We start from the raw sequence: 23,031 nt of genomic DNA on the forward strand, positions 1-23,031 counted from the left end.
TAATCGAAACACTTGATTTGCACATATAGTTCATCCAATGTAATGAAAATTTTCATCATAAAACTTAATTGGTAAAGCCAATCATTATTGTCAAATGAGCCAAATAAGACAATGTTCAAAAAAAATTATGATTTCATTTTTCAGTTCAAATAAGCATGATAATACTCTTCCCCAAAGCTCAGTTAGAAATCGAAGATAAATAAAACACAGAGCCTTGCCATGAGCTTATAAAGTAACACTTTAGGGTCTTATCAACAGTTACACTGTCTTTACTTTGCTTTTCTGAGATATTCTCTCCAGATATAGTCTTTCATAATAGACAGGGGCTGGATGAGATAAAGTCTCAAAGGAAGGTAGTTATCACTCCTGCTGTTTATATATATGTATATGAAATGCATATTAATTTAGACTATCCCAACATGGGCAAAATAACACATTTCTAATTCATCCTTCATCCTTAACAGAAAAATGTATGAAAAGAGGGAAAGACATGAGAATATATGAGGGTTTAAGAATTCCTTTATTAAAGAAATTTCACTGACATCATTATTTTGAAATTTTTTTCTGTCTTTGGTCCATGGAGGACTTTACCAAGATAAGGCATCATCATCATATTTTGAGTAAAAGCCATGTCTTTTTTTTTTTTTTTTTGAGGTAGAGACAGACATTTCTGCTAAAAGAAATGGGAAAGAAGAACTAGCATGACACCTTGATCTCAGGCAAGTAACTTCTAAGAAAGAATATATATAAAGGTTAAAGAATCTGGAAACTGAACTCCCCAGCAATATCCCTGCCCCTGTATCCCTTGGAAGTCTTTATGTACCCACAGGGTACTTGTTCTCAATCTAAAGACTGTTAACATGGAGAATGTATTTCAATAGCCCATGGAAACTACACAATTAGTCAAGGAGATCTTTAACTTCTGTCAGGCAGAGGTAAGAGACCAGTGAGGCAACCAAGGTTTATGGAGATAGAGGCCCTACTATGAATATTTAGGAGGAGCCTGGACCCATGAATAACTGAATAGAGCAAAGTTGGTGTGGATGAGAAATAAACCTTTGTTGTGTTAAGTCAATGAGATTTGGGGATTGTTTGCTACAGTATTAAGCTTCCCCTGACTAAGAGAGTAGCTGATGATGCTACTGCAGATGTGACGTGGCTTTATCATCTAGAATTGTAGTATCTAGGTAGGGAAGTGAATGGGAGTTATAGACAATTCTCTAGGGAGAGGCAGTGCCAGGGAAAGCCAGGATGGGGCCAAACCAAGAGACTAGACTACACGTTACACCAAATACAGACTTCACAGAGATGCCAGCAGGATTCCCAGTCAGTTATCACCTACTCCCCCTGTACCACAAGGACACAAGTGGAAGTGAAAGTGAATGTCATTCAGTCATGTCCAACTCTTTGTGATCCCTTGGACTATACAGTCCATGGAATTCTCCAGGCTAGAATACTGGAGCGGGTAGCTTTTCCCTTCTCCAGGGGATCGTCCCAACCCAGGGATCGAACCTAGATCTCCCACATTGCAGGAAGATTCTTCACCATCTGAGCCATATGGGAAGTCCAAGAATATTGGAGTGGGTAGCCTATCCCTTCTCCAGAGGATTTTCCTGACCCAGGAATCGAACCGGGGTCTTCTTCATTGCAGGCAGATTCTTTACCAGCTGAGCTATCAGGGAAGCCCCCACCACAAGGACACAAGTTTCATATATCCAATCACCATTTTGAGGCGGGAATGTCAATTCCAGAAGACTGAATGTTCATCTAATGAGACCATGTAATGCACCCTCGATAGGAAGTGGAATTTTCAATAGAAGAAACATTTAAACTGAGACAGTTGAAATTGGAAGAGCCCAAGATATCCTTGGTTGGATAGATCTAAAATTTTCCATCACTCAGCTATAGAAAATAATTGACTCTTTTTGGAGGGGGCATATTAATTATCCAGTCTCATCACTTCATGGCAAATAGATGGGGAAACAATGGAAACAGTGACAGACTTTATTTTTTTGGACTCCAAAATCATTGCAGATAGTGGTTGCAGCCATGAAATTAAAAGATGCTTGCTCCTTGGAAGAAAAGCTATGACCAACCTAGACAGCATATTAAAAAGCAGAGACATTGCTTAGCCAACAAAGGTCCATCTCATCAAAGCTATGGTTTTTCCAGTAGTCATGTATGGATGCTAGAGTTGGACCATAAAGAAAGCTGAGCACCGAAGAATTGATGCTTTTGAACTGTGGTGTTGGAGAAGACTCTTGAGAGTCCCTTGGACTGCAAGGAGATCCAACCAGTCAATCCTAAAAGAAATCAGTCCTGAATATTCATTGGAAGGACTGATGCTGAAGCTGAAACTCCAATACTTTGGCCACCTGATGCGAAGAACTGACTCATTGGAAAAGACCCTGATGATGGGAAAGATTGAAGGCAGGAGGAGAAGGGGATGACAGAGGATGAGATGGTTGGATAGCATCATCAACTCGATGGACATGAGTTTGAGTAAGCTCCGGGAGTTGGTGATGGACATGGAAGCCTGGCGTGCTGCAGTCCATGGGGTCACAGAGGGTTGGACATGACTGCGCGACTGAACTGAACTGAGTTTGTGACCCTGCTACATTTTTTCTTTTCTTGTATAGCTATGAAGTCTAGCTCAGATTAAAAATAGTTGTGGAAGAAAGTTTTTTTTTTTAAAGTGCACGTATATGAATAAAGCAGAATATCTCAGTACTTCTTATTTCTGTACTTTCATTAATGGTAAGTAGTGTGTGACCTGTCCATGAGGATGTGGTTTAATACTAAATATCAAAGTACAGAGCACTGACACGCAATACAGTTTTTTCCTGCAAAATCATTTTACTAATGACATACTTTGTCAAATTTTTATGTGTGACTGACTATTCACTTCAATATACCTTGACTAGAAGGATAATTGATTAGCAGTTTTTAGCAAGACAACTGACAAGAACAGAACTTTAATTTCACTTGACAGATTATTAAATTGAGCTAAACATCTGGTTAGTCCAGACCAGTTCTTCTTTTGAGTCATAAACACACAAACTGCCACATGATGTAATATCTTAAAAAATAAAGTCCCTGAACAAACAAAATTATGGAAGTAGATTGTCTCAGCGTGTAGCAAACAGCTGCTTTTGGACTCCATATTAACTATTTCAGGCCACAAAGACTTCATTCTTAGGACACATTCTTCAAACTGTGTTTCTAACGATGATAGTTTTCCACATAGAGGCTTATTCCTACTTTCTCTAAGCTTCATCTTTTGACTGTTTGCTACCAGTTTTGAGGCAGCTGGTTGTAATAATGAAAATGCACACTCTAGGGAGACTCTCCCAGTTTCTATTGTAGGCCCTTACTTAGTCTTTATACCCACCTGATATTTTATTCTTATATGTTTCTTGACTGCTTTACTGTTGGTTTTCCTTCATTAGAAACTAAGTGCTTACCCCAGTACCTCCAGTTTCTAAAATGGCTCTTGGTTCTTAACTTGATAAACATTTATGTAATGAGTAAAGTTTTGAATATTGATTATGAAGTCTTTTTTTGTTTATAAGAAATGAATGAAGGAAGACCAAGTCTGTGATTTTTAATTTATGGATTAGTATCATGCTTTTATTTTTTACTGACCACACTAACTAGTCCAATGCAAATGGAGTTGGTTCCCCCAAACCAAAATTTACTAAATAAACTCTATATAGCAAAGGTATCTAGATTACTCTGGAGAGTAATTTTTTAGTACTTCTCATCACATCCTCTAGTCTTATTCTAATGAAACTGTAATTCAGATCTTTAACTCTTCCCCTTTAAATTCAAGTTACATTTGATATCGTTTGGTTGATAGGAGTGGTATACACTTTATATCTTTAGTCTAAATAAAGCTCATAAATTTTAACAGTATTAATATTTCAGTGTATTCCTTTGAGCTTATCTATAAGGTTTTTTTTAAGACTAACTTTGTTACCAGTTAGTAATTGATGATTTTAGGTCACATTGTATGATTGCTTGTGAAAGTGTGCTGCTAAAAGATCTTTACTATTTATTTATTTATTTTTTCCAGTAGATCTTTACTATTTAAAGAAAGGTGATTTTTCTTTTCCTTTAGTTTGAGAAGACAGAACTAATAAAAATGAATGTCATCCTAAATATTAGTATAGAGTCCAGAACCTGTGAGTATTAAGCTGAGATATTAGTGTTTTGCAAACCCTGCTGTTAAACTGATTGGATAAAAACCAAACAAGAATCCTCTCAGAAGCCTTTTCTTTTTCCTCTCTTATACTAGTGTAGGACTTTAAAATTTGTTTTGCTTCCCACCCCCACCTCTCTTTTAATGGAATGAGTATTGGTAAACATCTGAATAGACATCAGATTAGCTTAAAAATTCCCCAGAATTTTTGGTAAAAGCATATTAATGCAAAAACTATTATTCATGTTGGTTTGAAGGGTCTCATTTGGGAGTTTCTTTTATTAGTTCTTGTTTTCTGAATAATAAGCACTGTAAAATTTCCCCCTTTTAAGAATAGATCACAGTTTGAGGAAATAAATAAATGAACACCTATCTGATTTGGTTACAATTCAAAACCAGTAGTCATTTTCAGAATAACTAAGATGGTGACACGATTCACATTATAGTGGCATCTGGTCTGTAAAGAAAAATACTCTTCTTTGCTCATCCTCACCGCCGTGACGTTCTCTCACTTCATTATTATTGGTCATTCTTCTCAAGATCAGAAATGAGAATATTTTCTTCCAAATGTACTGTACTAAAGTTGGCTGAAGGATAGTAAGGATTTCTAAACTGAGCAAGTCTCCTGAAGATAACGTTACTGTGCTTGTATATGCAGAAGGAAAGTGTGGAAATTGCCAGAATTGCTATCAGTGTCAGTGCTACTGTAAGAGGTATAATGCTGTGACTTGGTCCTGCAAGGAGATGAAAAAAGAAAACTTCAGTGACAATGAAATCAGATAGTTACTGTCACATAGTTACTTTCTATTTTACTTCTATGAAAAATCAAAATGTTCTCTACTGTCCCAAACCTACCTTTTCCTGGATGCTTCTTTACTGTGTGAATATCTAAAATCAAATACAAAAATACTGAGATGAAATTTTCCTTTTAATTCAGCAAAGTTATGGCATTACTTCAGAAAACGATGGCCCATGGATCAAATCTGAGCACATGTTTTTATAAATAATGTTTTGTTAGAACTCAGCCATGTTTCTGTCATCTTTGGCTGCTTCTTTGCTATAGTTGAAGTGTGACAGAGACCACATGGCTCCTATATCCTGAAATATTTACTATTTAATCCTTTACAAGAAAAATTTGCTGACCCCTGATTTATATAATCATCATTATTAGTGCTCACAAAGACATATACCACCTTTTTTTAAGCTGAAGAATCCTCATCCAGTCTCAGCACTGTGCTGCCAAAATATGAGTAAAATATAGTCCCTGCCTACAAGGAGTTCAGTTTTCTTGGGATCTGATGTGGAGTTGGTCCAGTGATGATAACCTCCCTGGCTTTTTGCAGATTCAAAAAATGAGTACCTTCTCATCTCTCAAGAATCTTGGGAAATGAATAATCTCTCTTCCATTCAAAAAGTTTGAGGGTTCCTGTTCGAGGATCTTCTACTGAAAGAATATATCTTTTCCACATAGACTCTATATCAGAATTTGAACTCTGGTATTTTTGATCTAGGCAAAGATCCAGAGAAATATAGGGAATGACCCAGAGAAAGAGCAGTAAAGGACTTGTCCATGGAGGACTGCTTGGTGCACTACTTAAGACCCATGAAGAAATGTCAACATTGTTACCAGTAACAAACACACACACACATATATATAAAACCTTGATTTTGCAATTTAAAAATAATACTGTATGATTTTATATAATATTATTGAAAACGTAGTATTGTGTATGTGTAAGGATACTTTTCAAAGAAAGACTGATGAATGGGTATTCATTCTCAGGATGGAGGCAGTGGGCAGGTGTAGAAGGGACACATCAAGTCAGAAAATTTGGAGTCTAGTCCTCCCTTTGGCCTCACTGTGGACAAGTACTTTTCTCATCTGTAACATGGGAATGTTGTATCTGTTTCACTGCCTTGAAAACTTGTCGTGAAGGATGAAAGAGGTGTCCTGTGTAGTACAGGGAACCTTAAAGATTTGAACAGACATGAGGTGTTTCTAATTTGCTCTTGATAGCTGAATGCTAGTGGTTGCTTGGGCACCCTACTTATTAGGTTAGCCATGTTTTCCATACAGAGCTGATACCCACACTTTTGGAACTTCAACCTTTGGTTCCTACACCTACCAGTTTTTGCTTTTTCATTGCTAGTGTCTAATCAGTCACTCAAGACTGATGATTCTCTTTTCCCATTTCCTCCCTCCATTTTTATTCTAGTTCTAGTGCTCAAATCACAACTGTCTCCCTTACATCCACTGTAGGTGTCTACAGAGCACTTAGAGGTTCCCTGTGTCCTTCACCATGAAGTTCAGCTCTTTAACCCAGCGCTCCCTGTGGATGGAGCCTACAGAAATATGCTTTTACCCCCATCACCACCTAATGTGAGCTAGTCTTAAGTTCATTCTCTATTTCTGTCTTTAGTCTTACTGAAACGTTTGTCCAGTATTCTTTCCCTCCTCTATTCTCTTTATCTTTTACTATTCCAAAGCCTCATCCCCTCTCTAAAGTCTTCTTCATGAGCCCAGGTCACATCAATCCCCCCTTCTTTATAATACTGGCATCTAGAAACTGTTGTGATTATTATAAACATCTTCCACTGTTAATGATCCTTACTGTCTTAGAAATCTCTATCATTTGCAACTCACTAGAATTTTCTGGCTTATATTTCTAAATTTTTATCACCACAAACTGAGTGTATAGCTCAAGATGAAGTTAAAATATGATTTATAATATACTATGCCTTGCAGTAGAAAAACACATCTACTTATCCACAGTAAGGATATCTAGACCTGAATTATCAAAAATGATACTTTAAAATTTTGAGTAGCAAATCCCAGAATGAGAGTTGCTTGTTTACATTCCCAGCTCTATTTGCTTGAAGTAAACATGCTTTTTTGCCCATTAATATAACAGCCAGATGACACAAGAAAGTCATAGTCTTTGAGTTGATTTATAATGATTTTTCTCTGCATATGAGAGAAAGCTGGTATGTTCTGTAAATTATTTGATGTAAAACAAGACAATAATGTCTGAATCTATTTGAATACGCTCTGAATATCTGAATTTTAAAAGTTTTAAGTGTAAAGAGGTGGGTCAGCTTTAGTCAGGGTGGAATCAAATGAGGATTTACCTTTGAACTTTACCCACCTGCTTCCATTTTACATATAAATCCTTTTTTGTCTTGACATGAGGATAATTGCCACACTCCTTCAGGAATCCTCAGGGCAACACACAGATGGGGTTTGAAGTGGCCCACCTCTGGCTTCCGAATACCCCAGTTTGATTGATCTGTGGGAGTTCCATCAAACCACTTTATGGTTTCATCTGTGGAAAAAAAACATTAACTTATTATGAATTATGTGCATGGTTATCAAACATACTAAGTGTTGAATAAACCATAGAAAGCAGCCCCTAAATTTAATGAGACTCTCCTTATCTGATGCATCCATTTCAGTAGGTGCAATCATGAACTCATCATCAAGAGGTAGGTGTTAGTAAAGCTGCCTTATGAACAAATCTCTTTATGGTAGATATGAGGTTCTAATTTAGTTCATTTGAGATATCATGTTTCTTAATATAACAGTTTGAATTTTAAAAGTTCTTTATAATTTATTGGTAAATTATAACCAATTTAAAGAAATCATTTGAAGTCCTAACATCTATATCATTACAAAAGAGCTCACCTTTTAAAAGAATTTTACAGTGAGCTTCTTTAAAAAAGCAAGCCAGTGGTGTACTAAAGGGTGAAGATGCTGGTAGAATCCATCTGTGTGTAAGTGATAAGGAGGTGCCTTGTATGAAAAGGATTTAAAACAAGCACAAAACTAAGCATACGTCTATCAGCTTTTTTTATTATCACCCTGTGCTAGAAGTTTTAAGCAATATCTGTGACTGAAATACTTTTCCTTGCCAGTGTGGACCCATCATCCACCTTGGATACCCCTGTGACAAGTTCTCCATTTCAGTGTAATTTTCTGTACAAGTACTTTCTTTGTTTCATTTATTTATTTTTAATTGGAGGATAATTGCTTTACAATGTTGTATTGGTTTCTGTCATATATCAACATGAATCAGCCACAGGTATACATACGTCCCCTTTCTTCTGATACAACTACTTTCAATAACCATCAATAACATAAAGAAAAAAACATCATACTCTCATCTAATTACAAACTCTGGCTTTTATGAGTAGCAAATAACAATTCTATTAGCACTATTTATCACTGGGACGTTTCCATAACTCTATTGCACTCTTATATGACATTTGGGAACCCAGGGTATTTTAAAGTAAATATGGCTTTGATGTCTTATGACTAAGTCTGTGAACACAAAGTTCCAGTCAAATATCTTCATAATGTGAGATTAAATATAAAATAAACTTGTTGTTTGTTTTCATTTTTGGTTTTCTGGGATTATTTCAAAGAACAAGAGGGTATAAAAAAGGGTTAGCAACATTGTCTTTGGAAGAAATGGCTTTAGGATTTATGATATTTTTTCACAGCAAATGTACCCAAGGAGAGCCTTCTGGTTTGCAGATGTCATTTGCATCAACCTTGACCACTGTGTATTTATTTATGCCCTCTCCTCTTTTCTACCCAAGTTACTTACTGTCACCATCAAACTGAGCATTCAGCCAAATCATCTGGACTGAAGAACGGAAAGCTGAAAGCTCTTCTAGGAGAAAAGAGTTTTCAGCTTCATCTTTGATTGTTAAAAGATTAGAGCCTATAAAAGAGACAAACAGCAAATGAATAAGTATTTGTGTATATATATAAATATAATTAAAATAATAATTCATAAAGCTCAGGCTTTGACACATATAAATCAACAAGTTAGAGCACTCCCTCACACACCATACACAAAAGTAAACTCAAAATGTTTTAGAGACTTGCAGGTAAGACCTAACACCACTAAACTCCTAGAGGAGAGCATAGGCAAATTATTTTTTGACATAAATCATAGCAGTATTTTCTTAGGTCAGACTCCTAAAGCAAAAGAGATAAAAGCGCTGTATATCATAAACTAACACATTGTAAATCAACTATACTTCAATTAAAAAAAAGCTCAGGCCTTGAAAAGTGAAAATTTCTATGGTAAACAAGTAATTTTTGATTAAAATTTTAAAGGTAATATGACACATTAAAAGATGCAAACTGGTACTTAAAGCATAGAATGTTAATATGGGAGAACAGTTAAGATTCATATTTAGATACATTCAAAGGGAACACTTTCTTGGGAATTTGCAGTATCCTGAGACATCACCTTAGGTTTTTCATTGTATTCTGGACATTGAACATATTAGTTGTAAATTCAATAATATTTACTTTTTCAATTTTTTTCCCACCTTGTCACACCACCGACTGAAGCAAACAACACAACATGCTACCACTTCACCCAAAAGCGGTGTTTTCACTCTGCCCTTTCTTGACAGCTCAGCGGGTCATTAGCAAAAGGCCCACTGAGTGCTTTTAAAAGAGGGTACTTTTTCAATTATTTTTGTTTTGCTCCTAAAGTCACTGAATTATCAGACAAATGAAGAAAACAACACTGTTTACTGAAATGTCAAGAAGGAACACGTTGAAAGCATTTTACTACCACAAAAGAATTACCTTTCTTTTTGCAAAATTCATGAGCAGCCTCAAAATTTGTGCTGTCTAGGACTGTAGAAAAACTGTAGCAATTACTTTTGAATTTTATCCAGGGAATTGATGTTTCTGAGCACAACTCCAGGTGTCCAGACAGTCTTGTTTCTATGAACAAAATCAGTTATGATTTCAGGGTGGTAACTGGGTTCATTTATTGAGATAAACATTGTATTACACTCTACGAAAGACCAAGATAAATATATGTAATGAGATTTTCATGATAATACCCTGAAAGAGTGGGTTTAATGCAAATGATCACAAAACTGAAATGGCTTATAGCATGTCTGGCAGAAATAATCTTTACCTATACATAACAGGGTCTATTAATGCATAGCTACATAGGCTTAGTTTGGGTGCTATCTTTCATATTTACAATTAGTATTGGAAAAAAGATTGGAAAAACCGGGGAATGAGATTCATAGAAATACTAGCAGCTGAATGAAGTTGACAAAAGGCACTTCAAATGAACAAAATGTGTTCCATTCAGTGGTGAAGATATATAGTAAATTCTTACCTGCTAGTTAACTTATGAGAGAAAATAAATCATTCAGTAAAGTATCATAACATAGCACAGCATAACACATCATAATATAACATAACATCATAACAAAGTAGCATGTCATATCATAACATATCATGATATAACATGACATAACATAACATCACACATAACTAAGTGGAATTTGGGGTGGACTTTGCTTCAGAAGGCAAGCATGAGAGTCAGACACATCCACTCTGAGATCCTAGGTGTGTGGCTGTGGGTATGTTATTATCTTCCCCACACTCCCACACATAAAAGAAAATTGACAATCACATCTTTCTTACAACTTAAGAAGTTTAGGTGAGCTAACAACTTAAGCACTCAATAAATGCAGTGTTTTTGAGAAAAGGATAATTTTACAGTGCTTTAGAAGGAGAATTGGCTTTCCCGATATATGTGACTATCATTTACATTTTTGTCCTGAATGGTTTTGATCTGAAGTTATATAATATGTGTGCTATTTGACTTACCGTATCCAGAGTGTAAGTAAATACATGCACACTTACTAAATGAGAGATTTAAAAAGAAACCAGTTAGTGTTAAGGAACTCTCTTTTTATATACCAAAGTAATCAAACGAAAAGGGCCCTGATTTAATGGGACAGATATGACATCAGAGATCAAGGAAACTTGGCTTCTACTCCAACAAGTAGTTGTTAGACATCTATGAGATCTTCAGGAAGCTATTTAATGCTCTGAGTTTAAGTTTAATTTTTAAAGTTCACCTGGTTGGACAAGGTGAGCTTTAAGTGTAATGAGATTTACTGTCATTATTACCATGTTTTATATATGCATATAAGTATAAATATTATTACTGTGATGATGATGGTTCTAGCATCTTATTAGTCTTGGACTTAAACAGATCTTCAGTATTCAAGATCCTCCAGGTATTCAAGATCCTCCACACCTGCTCCTAACCTATGGTTCTAGCTTGATTTCCTACTTCTCTCACCATAAACCTGCCATGCAGGAAAATCCCAACACCGGCTTTCCTTATACATGTCCAATCCTTTCTTCCTTCCTTGTGTGCCCAAGCCTTTCTGCTCAGAGTGCCTCTCCATGTCCCAGAGTTTCCTGATTCCACCCATTCATCAAGACCAATCTCCACAGTCATGTCCTTCAAGAAACCTTTTTACTTTTTCCCAAGTGGATCTAATTGTGTCCACTTTCTTGCTAACCCCCACAACGCTTGCTATGGTTCTTGTATCATTTGGTAGCCCTGCCTCCTGTAATGGTTATTTGTCTGTCTATCACCTACCAGACCAAATCCTTCTTGAAGGCAGATAATTCTTTCTACTTTCCCTCAAAGCTCCTGCTTAGCACGGTGCCTTGCATAGTACGGGTTCACAGCACATCTTTCTTGAGTTGAATAGAACCTACCAGTGGGCACTTGACAAATGGCTCCTTGCAGATACGACTCACAGGCTGTGCTACTCCAGCGTCCACTGGTGTCAGCAAAAACACAGTCACCAAGGAAGGATGATTCATCGTCTTTCCAAAAAGTGAAGGAGGATTTGGTGCCATCTGACCAGTCAAAACTAAGACCGTTCTGTGGAGAGAAATTGAACCATCATTTCCTTGCTGTGAATGCTGGTGGCATCGGCCAATGCTGTCTGAACAGCCCTCAATTCACACATGGATTTTTATTTTCACTTCCAGACTTATATTTTAGGAAGCCTAGGACAGCTTGTGAGTATGGCCTGACAAAAAGGACTCTCTGACACAAGCAGTGTCTTTTTTAGTTTTTGGGAATCCTTGGTTCCTGTCTGTCAAATTTCCCAGTAAGCAATCAGAGTGAAGCTGCTCTATATCTTGTTCTTTATTGTTGTTGTTTAGTCGCTAAGTTGTGTCCAACTCTTTTGTGACCCCATGAACTGTAGCCCACCAGGCTTCTCTGTCCGTAAGATTTCCCAGGCAAGAATACTGCAGTGGGTTGCCATTTCCTTCTTCAGGGGATCTTCCCAACCCAGGTATCAAACATGCATCTCTTGAACTGGCAGGTGAATTCTTTAACACTGAGACACCAGGGGAGCCCATCTCGTTCTTTACACCAAAATAAATTTAAGATTGAGCCACAGGTTCAGTCCCTGGGTCAGGAAGATCCCCTGGAGAAGGAAATGACAACCCACTCCAGTATTCTTATATGGGAAATCCCATGGACAGAGGAGCTTGGTGGGCCATAGTCCATGGGGTTGTGAAAGAGTCAGATATGACTTAGCAACTAAACAACAACAGCAACAAAGGTTCACACATGTAGTTGAAAACATAACAGTGCCAAAGAAAACTTGGCTAAATAGTTTATGCTCTTAACATGGGGAAAATCTTTCCATGTCTGATAAAAGAATCCAGAGACCATAAAGCAAAATTGCCTACAGAAAGTTAAAACATTCTGTAATACAAAAATACAATAAGGAAAACAACAACAACAACAATAAATACAACAAACAGCCATGAAATACCATCCTTTCACCTATCCTACTGGTAAGGATTAAAATTTTGACATACCCAGTGTTGACAAGGATGTGAAAAAACCAGATGTTATAATATACTGTTGTTAGCATGTAAATTGTTGCAAACTTTTGGAGGGCAATTTGGCACCATTGCTTGTTAAAATTTAAAGTGTACTTAGCAACTTCACTTCTGGGGATTTATCCTACTTGTACAAGGATATTTGTTGTGCCTTGTTTGGAACTGTGAGAACTGGGAAGAACCCAAAAGTCCATTCACAGGAGAATGGTTCAATACATTGTGGCATATCAGTATATGCTGCTGTCTTAAAGACTGTATTAGACTTTTATGAGCTGACACAGAAAGCTGTACAACCTATATTAATAAAAAGGCAAGGTTAAGGACAGTATATATATAGTATGAGCTCACTTATATTTAAAAAAGAGTATATCTTTTAGTCCATTACATGTGTGTGTGTGTGTATATATATATATACACATACACAGAAAATTTGTAAATGACACACAAGAAACTGTTTACAGTGATTGACTTTGAGGAGTGGAACTAGAGGTCAGGACTGAATAGGTTTACTTTTCATTATTTGAGTAACCACTTTCATTAAAAAAATATTATTTTCCAAACCATATCACTAGAGGGGAAAAATAACATACATGTTAAATTACAAGGAGTACTGAATTAATTAATGGCCAAATTTCTAGGCAGGAGGTATGATTCATTTTTCTTGGGGATTCTTTAAATGCATCAAATTACCCGAATTCAGGTGTTTGAGTTCAGGATGTATTCTAATGCACATATAAGGCAGTATCCTGAAATTTCTCAGACATCTTCAGAGAACCTTTGAAGGGTATTAATTTCCAGAAATTAGGCAAGTAGTTATTAACTCTAAAAAGGGACACCTTTATTTTGTAGTCATATGCTGCTCGTAAGATTGGTCAATAGTTATTGTATGCTCATAGTGTTAGCTGCTCAGTCATGTCTGACACTTTGTGACCCCACGGACTATAGCCCGCCAGGCTCCTCTATCCATGGAATTCTCCAGGCAAAAATAATGGAATGGATTGCCATTTACTTCTCCATTGTTCATAGGGTTGGTCAATAGTTATTGTATAATCCAATTACTTAAATGTTACATTTACTGTTATTTCGTGACTCTGTTTCTGTGGTAATGTCAGTGGCTATCTCACTAAGGATGTAGATGTGAAACTTAATTATGCAAGAATCGTACAAGGGATTTTAGGAAACCTACATCTTCAGTGAACAGTCCAATCCAGTGGGCATATCCTACTCGGTTAAGGATAACAGTGAGGAAAGACTGGTGGTACTGGTCTGTAATGCTGGCCAGTTCTGCTCCATGCATCAGGCAGGTTTTTAGTGCTGTATACCAAGTCATATTTGCATTAATTATTTTGTAAGTTCTGTTTCCATATTCTAAGGTATTAGGGATTGGATACATATCAGATGTATTTATACTGTGTCCAGAAGCATCTAGAACAAGAACAGAAACAAAAATTATTTATAGCATCTGGATGAGAAAGGGGGAGGCAAAGCTTGGCACAGATCCCAGTACAATGATCCATACTATTGTTAACATCAGAGTTTTTCCTCCCAGAACTGACTATTTCAAAATGAAGACAGTATCTGTAAGTATAGGTGACGCTAAAGGACAAAAACACAGAAAATTTAATGAATGAGTTTTTAAACATATATAAACATATACTGAATAATTTCTAGATTTCCTGTTTTTGATAATCCCTTGTCAAACTGACCACTTTTTGGTGAAACTGATAGTGACCTCGTCAGGCAGGTTTAATTCTAGTAGGTACATTCAGCCTTATATTAAGTTCTGTTGCCGGCAGAACTTAATATTTACTGAGAGAATACTAACAAATATAACGTACTCAAATATTGCTTTGCAGACATAATTTACAAATGCATATTCTCAAATATAACACTATTAAACTTTTGAGGTTGATAGTTTCTATCCTATTTAATATTAATATAATTTCTAAAGAGAAGTTAAAAATAAGTTAATAAATGCTTAGAAATACATTACAGTTCTTATTAACCATTATTAATAATACATCACCCTCTGTCAGAGTCAAGATTTATAAATGAAAAGACTAGGTTTTCCCACACATGATAATGGTTCTTCATGTTCATGAGTGGCTGTGATCAAGTGAAAACCAAGCTTGTGTGTTATACAAAGATGTTTCCTCTTTGATACACACATTTGCCATTTTGTTCTGTACTATATTCAGGCTAAATTTAGGAATTCTAGAACACAGAGACAGGGTATTTCTGAACTGTCTGACCTAAAGTAGCTGGGATTTCTCTCTGTATACTGGTTTTATCACATTTGGGGTGAAAAGGAGCATGGGGAAATGTAGACAGACCCAAAGACCTGGGACTCAATCGCAGACCTGACCGTAAATGGCTTAGAGACCTCGGCCAAATTAGTCAGTCTCTCTAAACTTCAAATTTCTGGTCTGTGAGAGATTACTAAAGCCTTTGTTAGAGGTATGAGGGTAAAATTCAAGGAGATGTTTATGTAGAGCACTTACTATAGGATGTGAAATTCAGCAGGCACTCAATAAATGCTACTTCTTGCTTTCCTCTCCTATTCTTGTCAAACTCTCCCAAATAAAAGTGGCAGAGTGGGGATTTGACTTTTCCTGACACTGTTACCTTGATGTAGCAGTAATACATATTGTAAAACCGAAGTGAAACGAATCTATTCACCAACTAAAATTTTATTTACCAACTAAATTTTGATGGACCACACTTTCATCATCAGTTTTTATTTGTAGAAGTCTGTTTACCAGATGATATTACCAAGTCTACATGCTATTTATACAAAACCAATATAACACTAAAGTAGCTATTTAATAACAGTTATTAAAACTAAACTGAAATTCTTTGTATGTGTGACTTAAATGCCAATTTACTTGACTCCCCACTAAGTCATGCACCTGTATTTTCACATATATGAATTTCTCGCTATGTTATTGATTTCATCATTTCAAAACATAAGTGATTTTGAACATTACAACTGGCCATCTGCTTCCCTGAGTAATATAGGTCCACTGGAAACCAAATTCAAAATTGGGGGTCATGATTTAGCCCTTGTCTCTCTTTTCATTTAGGTATCTTTATTCTTTTGGGCAAATCAAACTCCTTAGGTTCTAAACCCAAGGCAAACACATATTCATATGACAAATAAAGAAGAGGAGCCAGAATTTGGATAGCCAGATTTTGTAGACCACAAGAACTTAATGTAGTTGAATAGTAATATAATAAAAACAGTAATAAGGAAAACAATAACTGTTAAACATATGCTGGGAACTTGCTAAACATTGTATATATGTAAAGTCCATGAGATAATTATCATTCCATTTTACAGATGCAGAAATCAAGATTCAGAGAAGATGAGAAACTTTACTGACAGTTTATTTACAGAGATGGGGTAGGAACCCAAGCGGTATTTGAACTCCACCACCACTGCCTCCAAAAAATCATATATATTCTTAGTTCTAGAAATATCAAAGAGAGAAAGTGGTTCAGAGAGTACTGAAAAGATCAACATTATTGTTAAATACAATGATTCTATTCCTACAATAAGTATAACAATTCTATTCTTAGAATAGAAGAGAATCATTGTATTTAACCAAGAGACCTTCAATATGTTCCTTATTTTTCCTAAGCCTCAAGGTCCTCATCTGTAAAATGGGGAGGCTTTTACCTACTTCATAGAATTGTTGAGAGGATTTTATGGCATAATACTTATAAAACGAAGGCACAGTTCCAGGTGCATCATAAGTGTGCAAGTAATGATATACTGATATTATTTTTTTCCTACAAGGCTCTGCTCTTCTCATAATACTCTTTCTATAACTGATCTGATAGCTTCTTTCAGTTCCTAACCACTATGATACTTAAGTGATAACTGTGAACTAGGATATAGGGTTTTCCTGAAACTGCTTTTATGAGCATGGTTGATACTTAGTAGCATCAAAGAGTTTCTGTGTATGTAACACTGAGAGGTATAATTCATATTTCAAGTAAGCATGTATATCCTCAGCTGCCTAGAATTCCACTCAGCTCTAGACACAGACAATGGCCTTCTAGGGAAGCCTGGGACTGGGTAAAAGCATGAGAGGTGAGCTCTTGTTAATTGTTATTTTTATTACTCAAGGTCACTTAGAGTGCATCTACACTGTTCACTGTTCCCACTGGCCACTTATAGCACTATAGCTCTGGTATTTCATACCAGAAGTCACTAGGGGTCTGATAATCAGATCTAGAAAAGTGCTGTATGCCATGTTTAGCCACAGATACCATTTTACGGTTCCTAGAAAGGAATTGAGTTGGCTTATTTCCTTGACTCTTTTCCAATAATTTTTCAATGTCTTTTTAATAATCTGAACAGACACATAATCCTACAGCAAGCAGTAAAACCTTTTAAAATGACCAGAATAAATACATAAACTTGGTCATCACTCAAGTGGTCTCTGGAGTCCTTAGAACCCCACTAGCGGGCACAACCCTGAGGTAGTAGAGATTAAGTGACCATATGTGTGTAAAGCTCAAAGAATAAGTGCTGGCACTATTAGCTATGAAACTATCATTTATATAGCATGTAAACAAATGTGGAAGAGAAGAATGGGCCATGGAAATGAAAGGAATAAAAAAGCAAATATTTCTTACCCTGCATTTTTTCACAAACAAACCCATAACCTTCTCTACAGTCTTCAAAATACCATTTTCCAGTGAAATGAAAATTAGGATTATTTGACAACAAGCCACAGAGAGGAATGCGTTTTTGAACTTCAGTGGTGTTGTGATTTGGAATCTTCAAAAAAAATACATGTTTAAAAAAATGGTAACATATAACATTATTTTAACATTAACATTTTTATTAAGAACATAATTTTAAAAATTCAAACACTGTTATTCCTTTATTTGCATTTAATAAACCTGTTCACAAGTCACTTTATAACCCACAAAATAAATAAATAATTATTGTGATGAGTAATTACATCTATGGAATGCATGAAAATTATATGAAATTACATTATTAAAAATTAATACATTAACAACAAACTAATAAAAATAAAACTTCAGTAAACAAGTCTCACATAGGATCTCTTGCTAAAATGACTGATAAAAAATAAATCTTAAAACTTACATTTACTGTATCAAATGGAGACCAATTAGAATATGACACAGGCCTTCCATTTAGCCATTTTTCATAATCATCATTTTGTAACCCTATCCACACATTAGTGGTATGGCCAAAAAGATTCATGGTAATGAAAGCTGAAAAATAAGAATACATTAGCAAATTTAATACATATAAACCATTTGGATAATCATCAGATTTTGTTTATAGCTATGATTTTATTTAAATGACAGCAAAACTTAATTACTAATCAATTGTAGGAATTCATTACTTTGTCCTTATTAAGGTAATACAGTCTCTTTCATTTTTGTTCAGCTTAAATTGACAGAAATTAGCTGGCTAAACCTGGAATTTCATCATATCATTAACAAAACAATTTTCAATGTTCATTCAGTGTCTTCCTAAGCAAAGGAGGGTTAATCGCTTATGCTTAAACTAAAGTACACAATTATTGCCTAAATAGCAAATAAAAGTATGTAGGGATCTAAAAGGATCTAAAAAATTATACCATGCAATTACAATAGACTTTACCTCAGATTATTTTAGCTATTTTGAAATACTGATCATAAGTATGTCTTTATTCTTTCCATTACTCCTGGTGAGACAAAAGGCTCTGAAAAATCAGCAGTTTCTAAGCAGTGGAGTGTACTAACTTTTACAGATATCATGATATAAACCTTATAGGTCACACTGAAAAGTTAGTGTCACCAGCAACATAATACTTAAAATGTTGGCTTGGAAAGGTTAGTATTTCAGAGAAATATTTTAATAGACCCTTCAGTAAATATTGAACATTGAGTATGCTACCTTGTTCCACCTCATTTTCAATGGCGACCAGTGTCCCCCCTTCTTCAACACAAAACTCTTGAGCAGATGTCCAGTTCTTCCAGTCACTTGGGCCTTCAGGGATTTTCAGCAAAAGGCACTATAAAAATGTCCCAAAAAAACATTTCCATATTTTTCTAAGTGAATTAAAAGTTTCCTAAACACACCGAGGATCAGCTTTGAAAATTTTTTATGATTTTCTTGGACAGAAGCGACTCTTTTTTTCTTTTTTCCAGCTACTCCAAAGGTGTGAAAGCAAAACCAGGAGGACTAGCTTTCAGGGTGAGTCAGGCCTTTTGTGCATTTGCATCAGGCGGCCTCAGAGGCAGCAATGTTTTGTCACGCAGGATGTCAGAACAATGTCTTCTGCTCAGTGAAAAAATAGCATTCCTTCTCAAAAGAAGCCAGCCTCACTGCAGAGTTTACAGGGGAGGATTTCATCTAAAAACATTTCTTTTGGTGGCAGTTAATATGTTCATTTAATTTTATTTACAAATACACTCTCTCACTTTTAAGTGAGAGAGGAATCCTGGGGACTCAGACCACATCAGGTATTTAAAGTCCCTAAGTACTTGGAGTCAGCCATGTGGTCCAATAGTCAGTGAGGAAGACCAGGAAAAGAAAAGAATGAGCCAAAGGGAAGAGAAGCATGAGCAGGACCAAAGAAGCCTAGGAAGGAGAAACAGGGCACGGGCGCAACAGTGTCAGGTGGAACTCTAAAAGAAGGCTGTGGGGTTTGGCAGTGAGAGCTGCCTGTTAGGAGAGAATCGCATCTGTGGCATGGCAGGGGTTACTCATTATGGAACAAGAGGTATGTAATGCTAACTGCTAGGCAGAGTAGGCAAAATGAAGAAAAGCACCCCTCACTAAGCTCTGTGCAGTTTAACTGTGTTAGTCAGGCTATCTGGAATCGGAGGAAAGGAGACAGAAAGAAGAGAAAGCCTTAGGCAAAGTTCCAGAGAAGTCAGGAAAGACTTTCTGCCAAAAATATTCTGTGTGGATTATTCTCTCATCAATGAAACATAGCCACCCCTGGTCAATGATGAGTCTGAGCATGAGATCTGCCACTGAGAAAATCCCAGCTACAAGATTATTCTAGGTTAATGTGGCACCCTGCACTTGAGAGAGCATCCCACCCCATCCTTCTTCTTTAATATCTAAATATATCAGTCCCTCATCCTTTCCCTACCATCATAAACTCTTTAAAAAGCAGAGACTAAATGTTACTCCTCTTTGAACATCACAGCTAAGAAGGTCTTCAATAAATATTTATGGAACAAGATAAAAGCCAATAGACCCTGAAATGATTGTGAAGTGATATTCTGAGGATTCTAGATTTAGTCCAGTGGTTCTCAAACAAGACCATTTTGTTCCTCAGATTATATTTTGATAATGTCTGGAAACATTTTGGTTTTCACGGTTCAGACAGGGTTGGGGTGGGGGGACAGTGTTGCTATTGATATCTAGTATAGAGTAGAGACCAGGGGTGTTGCTAAACATTCCATAAAGCACTGGTCAGTGTCCTACATGAAGGAATTAATTATCCAGACCCTACTATCAATACTGCTCAGGTAATTCTTTTCAGAACTCAGTTCTGAACGTGTCGCCCTTTAAACCCTTCAGGAATTTTCCACTGTTCTTAGGACAAAAACCAGAAACCCTGATCTAGCATGAAGTTGAGTTGCCAACCAAGACAGGAAGTACATTTTCACTTTTTCTGATCCTCTTTACCTGTTTGCTTCACAAAGAAATGGAACTGGCTTTAAAGGATTTTAATTTTATAACAACTATCCTTTTATCTATTTCCTTTCATTCTGCCTCTTTCCTCTAATTATGAATTCCAAAGAGTGGCACATACTAATTATTAGGAAGTCTTATCATTTAATGCGAATTCACCTTGTGTTCAGATAGTCACACTAATGAACCATTCATAAATACCAGTGAATCTCACTGGTTGATTTAGCTCAATAAATCTCTCCAGAAAATACACACACATACCCTCCCTCTTCCCACCCAGCCTCACCAACTGCCCTGTTTGCCTCAGACAACTGAGGCTTGACTAGCTTGACTATGGGAGTGTAGCCTCTCATTACCACAGCTTCATTGTATCTAAAAATATAACATGTTTACTAACACACTTGAAATTGTGTCATTAATAATTAAAGCAAAGTAGCAAGATGAAGTACAACATCCTTAATTTTAAATTGTTTATTTACTTACTGCTTTGCAAAATGTGATCAAGTTTAATGCGTCTCTGATTATTGCTGTGAAGTAAGGATACCTTACTGTATTCTAAACGAGTTTTGCATATAAAACTCCTTTTTTTGGTCTCCAAGTCATTTCCAGTTCAAAATGTGAAAATGGAATTCATGATCTTTCTCCCAAATTCGGTCCTTTTTCAGTGTTCTTACTGATGTTGAATAGCATAGTCAGTTATGCATTTACGGAAGTCTGAAACCTGAGATCTTCTGACTCTTCAGTAACCTCCATCACCCCTTCAGTACTACCATCTGGACATCCCATTTCTGAGTCCTTCACCGTCATTCCCAGTGCCCCACCATGATCTTAGCCGCAGGGACTTACCTCTTGTCTGGACTATTGCAATATCCTCCTAGCGGCTCTTACTTTCCTCACCCCTGCCTTTCTTGGGTCTAGTTTCGGAGCTGCAGCCTGAATGCGTGTGTGCTCAGTCACTCAGCCTTGTCAGGTGCTTTGGGCACTGCAGCCTGAACGACTCTTTTCCCTGATCATGTCCCTCTTTGGTTAAAACGCTTTGGGGTCTCCCACTACTCTTAGGATAAAACCAGGAACTCGAACACAATATCACCCTTGCCTACTTCTTTTGTCTCACTTTCTACATTCTAGTTCTCTATGCTTCTTTTATTTTCTTCAATATATTACATTCCTTCTCACCACAGGTCTTTAGCACATGTTTCCCTTACTTTTGATGCTTCCTATCCTTCTGACTGCCTCAGTTAGGTCTTCCTGTTATATACTTTTATGGAACTGTCTAACTCTCCATCACTTATGCCAAAGTTGTAAATTAGAGTTATTTTCCTGGTTGATTTACTAATGTTTTGTCCCCTCTAGCCTATAAGCTGTAAAAGAGAAGGGACTGTATTTGTTTTTCCTCACCACTGAGTTGCATATATGCAACACAGTTAAATGGAATGAATGAAAAAAGTGCTAAGAATTTGAATAATTTAAAAGAGGAGAGCATTTTCTTTAAAGGAAGAACTATGCAATGCATGAAATGAAACACTGGCTAATCTAAAACTAGATGGTACCAAACACTAGCTAATCTAAAACTAGATGGTCTTGAATATTCATTGGAAGGACTGATGCTGAAACTGAAACTCCAATACTTTAAACCAACTCATTGGAAAACACCTTGATGTTGGGAAAGATTGAATGCGGGAGAAGAAGGGGATGACAGAGGATGAGATGGTTGGATGGCATCACCGACTCAATGGACATGAGTTTGAGTTAGCTCCGGGAGTTGGTGATGGACAGGGAGGCCTGGTGTGCTGCAGTCCATGGGGTCGCTAAGAGTTGGACACGACTGAGCGACTGAACTGAACTGAACTGAACTGAGATGGTACAAAGCAGCCATCACCACTAAATCCAGGTCCTTGAAGAAAACATATAAGTAGAAGCACAATAGTAATCTGATACACACATACACACAAAGAATGTCTTCCTCTTATACACAGCTCTGCTGTGCCAAATTTCTTACATGACTCACTCTTCCTGGCATAATCCCTGGTCAAGCCTCTTTTACATCATCAAACATGAAGAAAATAATGTGTGAGACATGAGAAAAGCCACAATTTCTGCTATCTCAGTTTTGAAACTCTTAATAGTAAATAGTCAACAATAGTAAATAGTAAATAGTCAAGGATTTTCTTTTCCTTAGAAATAATCAGTAAGAATTAGTCCTAGGAACTGACAAGCAAGAAGCAAAGTTTAGTGAAACATACTGATGTTTATTTAGAACTCTGAAGTGAGGAATGTCTGTCATTGCTGTCTCCCAATTTTCCTTCTGTAGCTCTTTTTGTTAGTCAGAACTATCCCCACTGGGCTTTCCACTCCTCTCAACCATTAATTCTCCTATTTCCAGCTTTTCTAATGATCTTATAAACTCACTTATTCTAAAGTGGAGGTGACAGATGA

The 23,031-nt window shown here is 36.5% G+C and overlaps 1 protein-coding gene, 1 long non-coding RNA gene and 1 other non-coding gene across 4 annotated transcripts in view; 1 reads left to right on the top strand and 2 right to left on the bottom strand.

The window, feature by feature from the left end:
- Window positions 1-2,843: 2,843 nt before the first annotated feature.
- PLA2R1 (phospholipase A2 receptor 1) overlaps window positions 2,844-23,031 on the bottom strand; it is a 121,957-nt gene continuing 101,769 nt past the window's right edge. Inside the window, exons 21-30 of one of the 2 annotated variants that reach the window (XM_043488309.1) lie at window positions 18,841-18,958; window positions 18,040-18,170; window positions 17,559-17,703; window positions 14,101-14,339; window positions 11,766-11,934; window positions 9,810-9,950; window positions 8,809-8,925; window positions 7,348-7,524; window positions 5,057-5,089; window positions 2,844-4,935 (exon numbers count right to left, since the gene is read on the bottom strand). In XM_043488309.1, the coding sequence (XP_043344244.1) occupies window positions 4,721-4,935; window positions 5,057-5,089; window positions 7,348-7,524; window positions 8,809-8,925; window positions 9,810-9,950; window positions 11,766-11,934; window positions 14,101-14,339; window positions 17,559-17,703; window positions 18,040-18,170; window positions 18,841-18,958 (1,485 nt within the window). In that variant the 3' untranslated portion in view covers window positions 2,844-4,720. The remainder of the gene's footprint in view (window positions 4,936-5,056; window positions 5,090-7,347; window positions 7,525-8,808; window positions 8,926-9,809; window positions 9,951-11,765; window positions 11,935-14,100; window positions 14,340-17,558; window positions 17,704-18,039; window positions 18,171-18,840; window positions 18,959-23,031) is intronic. The other variant, XM_043488310.1, reaches the window with a different exon arrangement.
- LOC122453948 lies at window positions 9,533-21,272 on the top strand. Its single transcript, XR_006273238.1, has 3 exons — window positions 9,533-9,678; window positions 13,615-13,622; window positions 21,261-21,272. It is a non-coding gene; the product is annotated as an uncharacterized LOC122453948 (long non-coding RNA).
- Window positions 9,544-9,678, bottom strand: LOC122454081. Its single transcript, XR_006273300.1, has one exon. It is a non-coding gene; the product is annotated as a small nucleolar RNA SNORA21 (small nucleolar RNA).

The sequence above is a fragment of the Cervus canadensis genome, chromosome 15 (genome assembly GCF_019320065.1).
Source record: "Cervus canadensis isolate Bull #8, Minnesota chromosome 15, ASM1932006v1, whole genome shotgun sequence".
Taxonomy (NCBI): domain Eukaryota; kingdom Metazoa; phylum Chordata; class Mammalia; order Artiodactyla; family Cervidae; genus Cervus; species Cervus canadensis.